At 47.1% G+C, this 10,518-nt stretch overlaps 1 protein-coding gene across 2 annotated transcripts in view; it reads left to right on the forward strand.

The window, feature by feature from the left end:
• ST8SIA1 (ST8 alpha-N-acetyl-neuraminide alpha-2,8-sialyltransferase 1) overlaps nucleotides 1-10,299 on the forward strand; it is a 133,429-nt gene extending 123,130 nt beyond the window's left edge. The window contains exon 4 of one of the 2 annotated variants that reach the window (XM_060244610.1): nucleotides 9,241-10,299. In XM_060244610.1, coding sequence (XP_060100593.1) covers nucleotides 9,241-9,727 — 487 coding nt within the window. In that variant the 3' untranslated portion in view covers nucleotides 9,728-10,299. The remainder of the gene's footprint in view (nucleotides 1-9,240) is intronic. The other variant, XM_060244611.1, reaches the window with a different exon arrangement.
• The last annotated feature ends 219 nt before the right edge of the window (nucleotides 10,300-10,518 follow it).

Here is a 10,518-nt window from a genome sequence, read left to right on the forward strand (position 1 = left end):
GTGGTTAAGTGTGGAGAACCGGGTTTGATTCCCCACTCCTCCACTTGCAGCTGCTTGGAATGGCCTTGGGTCAGCCATAGCTCTCGCAGGAGTTGTCCTTGTAAGGGTAGCTGCTGTAAGAGCTCTCTCAGCCCCATCCACCTCACAGGGTGTCTGTTGTGGGGGAGGAAGATAAAGGAGATTATAAGCCGCTCTGAGTCTCTGATTCAGAGAGAAGGGTGGGATATAAAAATACAATTATTCTTCTTCTTGACCTCTATACAGACAATAGTCTCACTTAAAGTCTAAACAAGCCAATCTTTCTCCATGATCTCTTGGCCATCTATGCTTCTGCCCATCTGTTGACCTGGGCCTGGTGCCCACCAAAAAGTTGGAGAGATTTTTTTTTTTTCTATCTCAGAGGCTTGCAAATGCCATCCTCTTGCCAGGGCATCACTTTCTGGGTGGCATTATTGACATTTTGGCACCATGAGCTGCTTTAGTTGCATCTGTTGCCGTTCCGGTGCCAGACTGGCAAATGATTTGAAGACAAAATGACAGGAATCCATGCGAACCCCGTGGAGCGTTCTCTGAAGCCAAATCCCATCACGCTGAGAACTGACGGAAAGAGCAAAGCTGGGAAACGCTTTCAGTTTCTGCAAAGCTCATGGAGAACCAGAACTGTTCCATGAAGAGATCAAGATTTAAATTACAGAAAATATAGAGCAAAATAGGAAAGGACAAAAACCAAGACCATCTTATATGATTTTAACCAAAGAAAGTATATGATACACAAGGTATATCGTATACAAAGTATATACAAAATATGATATCCAGTCTTCCCTCTAAACTGCAGAGTCTTGTGAGCAAAAATCCTACTTTGTGAGCTACTGCAGAAATTATTATGCTTGTCTCCAGACTACAAAGATAGTTCCCCTGGAGAAAGTGACCATAAGACCATAAGAGAAGCCATGTTGGATCAGGCCAACAGCCCATGAAGTCCAACACTCTGTCATACAGGGGCCAAAACTCAGGTGCCATCAGGAGGCCCACCAGCAGGGCCATAAGAAGATAAGAGAAGCCATGTTAGATCAGGCAAGTGGCCCATCCCATCCAACACGCTGTGTCACACAATGGCCAAAACTCAAGTGCCATCAGGAGGCCCACCAGCAGGGCCATAAGAACATAAGAGAGGCCATGTTGGAATAGGCTATGGCCCATCCCGTCCAACACTCTGTGTCACACAGTGGCGAAAACCCAAGTGCCAACAGGAGGCCCACCAGCAGGGCCATAAGAACATAAGAGAAGCCATGTTGGATCAGGCCAGTGGCCCATCCAGTCCAACACTCTGTGTCACACAGTGGCCAGAACCCAGGTGCCATCAGGAGGCCCACCAGCAGGCCATAAGAACATAAGGGAAACCATGTTGGATCAGGCAAGTGGCCCATCCCATCCAACACGCTGTGTCACACAATGGCCAAAACTCAAGTGCCATCAGGAGGCCCACCAGCAGGGCCATAAGAACATAAGAGAGGCCATGTTGGAATAGGCTATGGCCCATCCCGTCCAACACTCTGTGTCACACAGTGGCGAAAACCCAAGTGCCAACAGGAGGCCCACCAGCAGGGCCATAAGAACATAAGAGAAGCCATGTTGGATCAGGCAAGTGGCCCATCCCATCCAACACGCTGTGTCACACAATGGCCAAAACTCAAGTGCCATCAGGAGGCCCACCAGCAGGGCCATAAGAACATAAGAGAGGCCATGTTGGAATAGGCTATGGCCCATCCCGTCCAACACTCTGTGTCACACAGTGGCGAAAACCCAAGTGCCAACAGGAGGCCCACCAGCAGGGCCATAAGAACATAAGAGAAGCCATGTTGGATCAGGCCAGTGGCCCATCCAGTCCAACACTCTGTGTCACACAGTGGCCAAAATCCAGGTGCCATCAGGAGGCCCACCTGCAGGGCCAGAGCAAGTGGATGCTTTGGAAGGTGCATTCCCTGGCCTTGTACCTCACTTAGGTCCACAACCTCTACATTTTATTGTGTTCTTTCTTTCTTTCTTTCTTTCTTTCTTTCTTTCTTTCTTTCTTTCTTTCTTTCTTTCTTTCTTTCTTTCTTTCTTTCTTTCTTTCTTTCTTTCTTTCTTTCTTTCTTTCTTTCTTTCTTTCTCCCCACCCCACTGTTCAACCCCCTGTGAGAATTTTGCTGAACTCTTAAGATTTGACAAACTTTCTAATATTTTCCCCCACCAAAAATGGGAAAAATAACCAAAACATAAAGCAGGCAGATGGAAATCTTCCTCATGCCACTGTGGCCAGATAGGAGAAAGTGATTGAAAAAGTTATAATGTGAATAAGGTTTTATTATGACAATCAGACCTCGGATTCAGTGGGAGCTCACAGGAGTACAGCTCCTGAGCCTTTCTGAGAGTTCCACCTTCTGAGAGTTCTACCTCCTTGTTCATTGAGTAGTGGGTGCAGCTGCATAACAATCCCTGGATGAGCTCCACCACCTATTTTTCTACAAAATGACCCCTGATGACAATTATAATCCAAGAAGCATTTTAAGGTAGATGCTGAGCTGATATAATTTAGTACACATTCCGGTGATATCAGGGGTGTGTGGCATACACAAATGAGTCATGCAAATCTGTTGTGCTAATGAGCTCCGGCACCTCTTTTTCTACAAAACAACCTCTGCTCAAGTCCTTGTTCTCCCCAAGCTCCATCCCCAGATCTCCAGGAGTTTCTCAAGATGGATCTGGCAGCCATACTTCCTATGGTCCACCGCTGGCCAGGGGGGATTTGGGAACCATATTCAAAAGAAAGCTTGTGTTTGCTATCATGAATCAATCAGAATAAGAACATAAGAGAAGCCATGTTGGATTTATTTTATCAAATTTATATCCCGCCCTCCCCTAACGCACCAGTGGCCCATCCAGTCCAACACTCTGTGTCACACAGTGGCCAAAAAAACCAGGTGCCATCAGGAAGTCCACCAGTGGGGCCAGGACACTAGAAGCCCTCCCACTGTGCCCCCCCAAGCACCAAGAATACAGAGCATCACTGCCCCAGACAGTGAGTTCCAACGATAAGCTGTGGCTAAAAGCCACTGATGGACTTCTGCCCCATATGTTTACCCAATCCCCTCTTGAAGCTGGCAATGCTCACAGCTGCCACCACCTCCTTGGCAGTGAATTCCATGCGTTAATCACCCTTTGGGTGAAGAAGTACTTCCTTTTATCCGTTCTAACCTGACTGCTCAGCAATATCATTGAATGTCCACAAGTTCTTGTATTGTGAGAAAGGGAAAAAAGTCCTTTCTCTACCTTCTCTATCCCATGCATAATCTTGTAAACCTCTATCACGTCACCCACGACATTTCTCCAAGCTAAAGAATGGTCCTCACCAGTGTTCCCTGTAAGCTGAGTTAGTGTGAGCTAGCACACAGAATTCTAGCCTCCAGCTCACGCATTTTCGTCTTCGCTCAGGAAGGATGATCCCAGAGCACAATAATTTATGCAGTAGCTCACAATTTTAATGCCAGTTGCTCACAAAGTAGAATTTCCGCTCACAAGACTCTGCAGCTTAGAGGGAACATTGGTCCTCACACTCCTTCCCTGCTCCCCCTCATTACAAGCCTTTAAAAATACACATAAATTATTGTGAGTGGGGAAATGAGCTCCTCAAAGTCATGGTGATGCGTCAGACCTGATTAGGGCTGCTAAGCCCCCGGTCTGGGCAGGGAATCCCCCACCCGGGAGGTTCGCAACCCGCCCGCCCACATTGGGCCGGCAGAGGGAACCTCCCCCTCCATCACTGGCACCATGACATCACCCAGAAGTGACAACATCAAAATGGTGGCATGCACACAGGCCGCTCTAGGTGTTTCTGGGGAAACTCTATGGTTTTCCCAGACGCTCTAGCTATTTAGGAGGTAAAACTCTATGGTACAATAGGTACCATAGAGTTTTAACCTCCCAAATGGCTAGAGCATAACGCCTAGAGCGGCCCATTTTGATGATGTCACTTCCGGGCGATGTCATTTTGTCACACGCACGAAAGTCCCTCGCTGGGACTTGACACAGGAGATTCGATCTTCCATGTTTGAGCTGGCTCTACCTCAAAGGTGTTGTCACAGACATATGATCACCGTGCGGATACTGCATGATCGCCGTTCAGCGAGACGAGGCCACTTCGGAAGCTGAGAGTTGGCAGAGCGGCGGGATATCAAGCTTTTAAATAAATGAACCGGCGAGCTATTGAGACATCCTGGCTGAACATGAAGTTCAATGTCTGGCATTCAATCCTCTTGCCGATTAATTACATGTAAGATAAACTTACCTGATGGAGATCAGAGGACGGACTGCATTGAGTTCTTTCTTTATTGAGAGCAAACGAGATAAAGCAGCGCAGGCAATAAATATGTAAAATGGAGTCTGGCATCCATTAAAATGGTAGCACTTTGAAAAACAGTTGTCTGTTGCAAGCTAGCTAGAATGTTATTCCCATAGCCAGGGGTCATTTTGTAGAAAAAGATGTGGGATCATTGGAAGGTGTACTAAATCATATCAGCTCAGCATCTACCTTCAAATGCTTCTTGAACTGGAATTGTCATAATAAACGCCTTATTCCCATTGTACTTTCTAAGTTACTTTCTCCTGTGTAGCCACAGTGGCATGATGATTTCCATATGTCTAATTGATATGTTTTGGTTATTTTCCCATTTTTGTGGAGGAAGATATTCGAAAGTTTGTCAAATCTTAAAGAGTTCAGCAAAATTCTCGTGGGGGGGGGGTTGAACAGTGGAGCTCAGAAGCAAGTTTTTTTGAAGGGGGGGGGGGGAGAAGGAAAGAAAGTACTGCAGTCGGAGCCCTCTGCTCACGACCTGAGTTCGAACCCAGCAGAAGCTGATTCAGGTAACCGGCTCGAGGTCGACTCAGCCTTCCATCCTTTCGAGGTCATTCAAATGAGTACCCAGCTTGCTGGGGGGAAAGCATAGATGACTGGGGAAGGCAATGGCAAACCACCCCGTAAAAGGTCTGCCGTAAAAGCGTTGTGAAAGCAATATCACTCCAGAGTCGAAAACGACTGGTGCTTGCACAGGGGGCTATTATCTTTACCTTTTTAAGAAAGAAAAAGCACAATTTATTATTTTTATGTATTTATTTTGATTTGATGTGATTTATATCCTGCCCTCCTTGCCGAAGCAGGCTCAGGGCGGCTCACAACATAAAATCCCACAAACAATTAAATTAATGAGTATTAAAATTACACATTCAGTAATAAAATAGATATACAATGATTAAAACAGAAAAAAACCGATATTGAGTTGGTGCTATTCTGGTGGCGACGGCCTTCTTCCACTTCTCTTAAATACCGGTGCCCAGTCAGTTGAGTGCCAGCCAGAAGAGGAGTCTTGCAGGCCCTGCGGAACTGCACATAGGGTTGCCAAGTCCAATTCAAGAAATATCTGTGGACTTTGGGGGTGGAGCCAGGAGACTTTGGGGGTGGAGCCAGGGGACTTTGGGGTGGAGCCAGGAGACTGGGGGCAGAGCCAGGAACAAGGGTATGACAAGCATAATTGAACTCCAAGGGAATTCTGGCCATCACATTTAAAGGGACAGCACACTTTTTTAAATGTCTTCCTTCCATAGGAAATAATAAAGGATGGGGCACCTTCTTTTGGGGCTCATAGAATTGGAGCCCCTGGTCCAATCACTTTGAAACTTGGGGGGTAGTTTGGGGAGAGGCACTAAATACTATACTGAAAATTTGGTGCCTCTTCCTCAAAAAACAGCTCCCCCAGAGTCCCCGAAACTTCCAGATCAATTCCCCATTATACCCTATGAGAATCGATCTCTACATAGGGAACAATGAAGTGCTCAGCAGACTTTTCCTCCTCCCCCCCCCCCCCCCGGTTTCTGGCAACTCTGAAGTGAGGGATTGGCCTCTCTACTCACGAGTTGCTGCCAACTTCTTCAAAGTAATACAGACACACCATCCCAAGAGGAAGCCTTTCAATCGGACTCTGAAGCCTTCGGAGGTGGAAAGGCACATGGTCCTCTGGGGGCGGGGCTTCCCCCCGCCGGCCAGCTGACTGGGGGCGGGAAGGAGCCTGGGAAAGCGGAAGAACCCCTGCTGGGACCTGGGGATTGGCAAGCCTAACTGCACAAGGTTCCGCAAGGCCCTCACTTCATCTGGCAGTTGGTTCCACCAGCAGGGGGCTACAATTGAGAAGGCCCTGTCTCTGGTTGATTTCAATCCGGCCTCCTTCGACCTGGGGATTACTAATAGATTTTGTGATCCCAATCTGAGTACTCTCTGGGGAGCATGTGAGGCAGTCCCCAATAAAATTTTGAGGTTCTGGAGCTCTGCACCTGTGAGCTCCTGCCCAAAATGAGGCCTGCCCATAGTACCCAAACTTTTTTTGAGTCTGCAGGAACCTTTGGAATTATGATAGGTAGTGGTGGGCGCAGCCACAACATGGCTGCCAAAGGAGGCGGAGCTAGTTATGACATGGCTGCTGCAGAAAGCAGAGCCACACGAACAGGGAAAGCCAAATTGTGATAGTAAAGAGAAGTAATTTTTAAAAATGCACTGGTGGGGGGAAAACGGAATGTGAGAAACTAAAATCATCACTGAGGTGGCAGTCGTTTTATTCTGTACAGTCAATCAAATTGCCAGTGGGCAATCAGAAATCCTGCTGGGTAAGAGCCCTGTGTGCCCCCACCTACTTTATAGCATTAGTAAAAGTCCAGAAAAGGGCAACTAAAATGATTAAAGGGTTGGAACACTTTCCCTATGAAGAAAGGTTAAAACGCTTGGGGCTCTTTAGCTTGGAGAAACGTCGACTGCGGGGTGACATGATAGAGGTTTACAAGATTATGCATGGGATGGAGAAGGTAGAGAAAGAAGTACTTTTCTCCCTTTCTCACAATACAAGAACTCGTGGGCATTCGATGAAATTGCTGAGCAGTCAGGTTAAAACAGATAAAAGGAAGTCCTTCTTCACCCAAAGGGTGATTAACATGTGGAATTCACTGCCACAGGAGGTGGTGGCGGCTACAAGCATAGCCAGCTTCAAGAGGGGGTTAGATGAAAATATGGAGCAGAGGTCCATCAGTGGCTATTAGCCACAGTGTGTATATGTGTGTGTGTGTGTATAATTTTTTTGGCCACTGTGTGACACAGAGTGTTGGACTGGATGGGCCATTGTCTTGATCCAACATGGCTTCTCTTATGTTCTTATGTTCTTTCTAAAAGGTGAGCACCAGGAAAGGTGTCCGTGGGACCGATTGTACCCTAGGGCTGCTAATCCCCAGGTTGGGGCAGAGGATCCCCCAGTTTGGAGGCCTTCCCCCAGCTTCAGGGTTATGAGAAAATGGAGGGGGGGGGGAGGGAAATGCCTCCGGCTCTCTATGGAGACCAATTTCCATAGGGTATAGTGGAGCATTGATCTGCGGGTATCTGGGACTCTGGAGGGAGCTGTTTATTGAGGCAGAGGTACCAAATTTTGAGCATAGCATCTGGTGCCTTTCCTCAAAACACCCTCCAAGTTTCAAAAGGATTGGACCAAGGGGTCCAATTCTATGAACCCCTCCCAAAAGGTGTCCCTATCCTTCATTATTTCTAATGGAGGAAAGGCATTTAAAAGGTGTGCCGTCCATTTAAATGTGAAGGCCAGAACTCCCTTTGGATTTCAGTCCCGCTTGTCACAACATTGCTACTGGCTCTACCCTAATGTCTCCTTTCTCCACCCCCAAAGTTCCCAGATATTTTTTAATTGGACTTGGTAACATTGGGGTCCCATGCTATATAGCAGATCAGGGGCATGGCAGCTCAAGCTATTTTGCCTCTCAAAGCAGGTTCTGGGCATGTGAAACAGTATGGTATAACTCGGGCTTCTTTTGTAGCAGAAACTGCTTTGCATATTAGGCCACACACCTCTGATGTAGCCAGTCCTCCAGGAGCTTACAGTAGACCCTGTACTAAGAGCCCTGTAAGGAATTCTAGCAGGACCTCCTTTGCCTATTAGGCCACGCCCCCCTGATGTAGCCAATCCTCCTGGAGATTACAGTAGGCCCTGTACGAAGAGCCCTGTAAGGAATTCTAGCAGGACCTCCTTTGCATATTAGGCCACACCCTCCTGATGTAGCCAATCCTCCTGGAGCTCTCAGTAGGCCCTATACGAAGAGCCCTGTAAGGAATTCTAGCAGGACCTACTTTGCCTATTAGGCCACACACCCCTGATGTAGCCAATCCTCCTGGAGCTTGCAGTAGGCCCTGTACGAAGAGCCCTGTCAGGAATTCTAGCAGGACCTCCTTTGCCTATTAGGCCACACATCCCTGATGTAGCCAATCTTCCTGGAGATTACAGTAGGCCCTGTACGAAGAGCCCTGTAAGGAATTCTAGCAGGACCTCCTTTGCATATTAGGCCACACCCTCCTGATGTAGCCAATCCTCCTGGAGCTCTCAGTAGGCCCTATACGAAGAGCCCTGTAAGGAATTCTAGCAGGACCTCCTTTGCCTATTAGGCCACACACCCCTGATGTAGCCAATCCTCCTGGAGCTTGCAGTAGGCCCTGTACGAAGAGCCCTGTAAGGAATTCTAGCAGGACCTCCTTTGCCTATTAGGGCACACACCCCTGATGCAGCCAATCCTCCTGGAGCTTACAGCAGGCCCTGTACGAAGAGCCCTGTAAGGAATTCTAGCAGGACCTCTTTTGCATATTAGGCCACACCCTCCTGATGTAGCCAATCCTCCTGGAGCTTACAGTAGGCCCTATATGAACAGCCCTGTAAGGAATTCTAGCAGGACCTCCTTTGCCTATTAGGCCACACACCCCTGATGTAGCCAATCCTCCTGGAGCTTACAGTAGACCCTGTACTAAGAGCCCAGTAAGCTCTTGAAGGATTGGCTACATCAGAGAGGTGTGGCCTAATATGCAAAGGAATTCCTGCAAAGAAAAAAGCCCTAGCCACAACCCAATCTCGTCAGATCTTGGAAGATAAGCAGGGTTGATACTTGAAATATTCTGCAGAGAAAGGCATCGGAAACCACCTCTGCTTCTCATTTGCCTTCAAAGCCCCTTGCTGGAGTCACCATAAGCCCCTTGTGACTTGATAGCACTCACCCGTGCTTTTACTGGCTCAGAAACTCAAGACCCTGCGTTCACGTGGGAAAATGTCTAGCATAGCTATCAGAACAGATAATATATTTCCTGATTTTTTTTCTGTTCCCCCCCCCCCACAGGTTTCAGAACCTTCTGTGGTCTCGAAAAGCCTTTGTGGACAGTGTTAAAGTCTACAACCAGAGCTTCATCTACATGCCCGCCTTCTCCATGAAAGGGGGAACAGAACCGTCACTCCGGGTTTACTACACCCTTGCAGACATTGGTGCAAAACAGACTGTGATCTTTGCTAACCCCAACTTTTTGCGTGATACTGGAAAGTTCTGGAAGAGCAAAGGGATTCACGCCAAGCGGTTGTCGACGGGCCTCTTTTTGGTCAGCGCGGCCCTGGGTTTGTGTGAAGAAGTAACGATTTACGGTTTCTGGCCTTTTTCGATGGACCTGCATGGAAAATTTATCAGTCATCATTACTACGATAACGTCTTGCCAGATTCAGGATTCCACGCAATGCCGGAGGAATTCTTACAGCTTTGGTTTCTACACAAAAGCGGAGTGTTGCGAATGCAGCTGGAACGGTGTGAGGACCCTGTACCTCACTCTGCCACCTGAGAACCTGAGGGAAATTCTGAGGAAAATGCTTGCTCCACGTTCTAAAAAAAAAAAATATTGCCTGAACAAGGAGGGGAGAATTAGCCCCTTGAATGGATCGCATGGACCATTCTGATAATAGTTTTTCCATTGACAACTTGAAAAGAAACTGAGGAAGCAGCATTGTTAAAAAGCAGCGTTCTGTGAGCTTCTTGGTGAATTTTGAACTGCAAAATGGTGGGATTGGATGTAGCGTTGCCAAGGTGTTGGACTTCAGAGGGCATTAAGGGGGTTGAAGAAGGGTAGGATGATTTAAAAAAAAAAGGCATTTAATGACAAAGCTGAACACTTCATTTTGCTCCAGTTTAAGACTGATAACCTGGCCAGTTGGGTACACATTTCTTTTCTTTGTTTCTAAAGCTGGATTTTGAGAGGTGCCTGGTTTCCCTCCAAAAGTGTCATGAGTGGTCAAACTGTGCCAATTTCCTCTCTTTTTTAAAAAAAACAATAGAGGACTGCTTTCAATAGTGGTATTCTACAGCGGTATGCTTGTAGCACTTAAAACAGGAAAAAATGTTTTTTTAAACGAAAAATGTGAATGTTTTTTTAAGCGAGGAAAAAGTATTTTATTTTTTAAAAAGCCGCCCGATTTTTTTCCATGTGCTGTAGAATGCAGTGACTGTCTGGTCGTTGAGATTGTGCTTGATCAGAAAATCAACTCGGTTTGCTCCTGGGATTCAGATCTGGGTGGCAATGCTGAGCTAGTTTTGTGATATCGATATGTCGCTTAACCGGAATCTGCCCGTACAATA

The sequence above is a fragment of the Heteronotia binoei genome, chromosome 8 (genome assembly GCF_032191835.1).
Source record: "Heteronotia binoei isolate CCM8104 ecotype False Entrance Well chromosome 8, APGP_CSIRO_Hbin_v1, whole genome shotgun sequence".
NCBI classification, from domain to species: domain Eukaryota; kingdom Metazoa; phylum Chordata; class Lepidosauria; order Squamata; family Gekkonidae; genus Heteronotia; species Heteronotia binoei.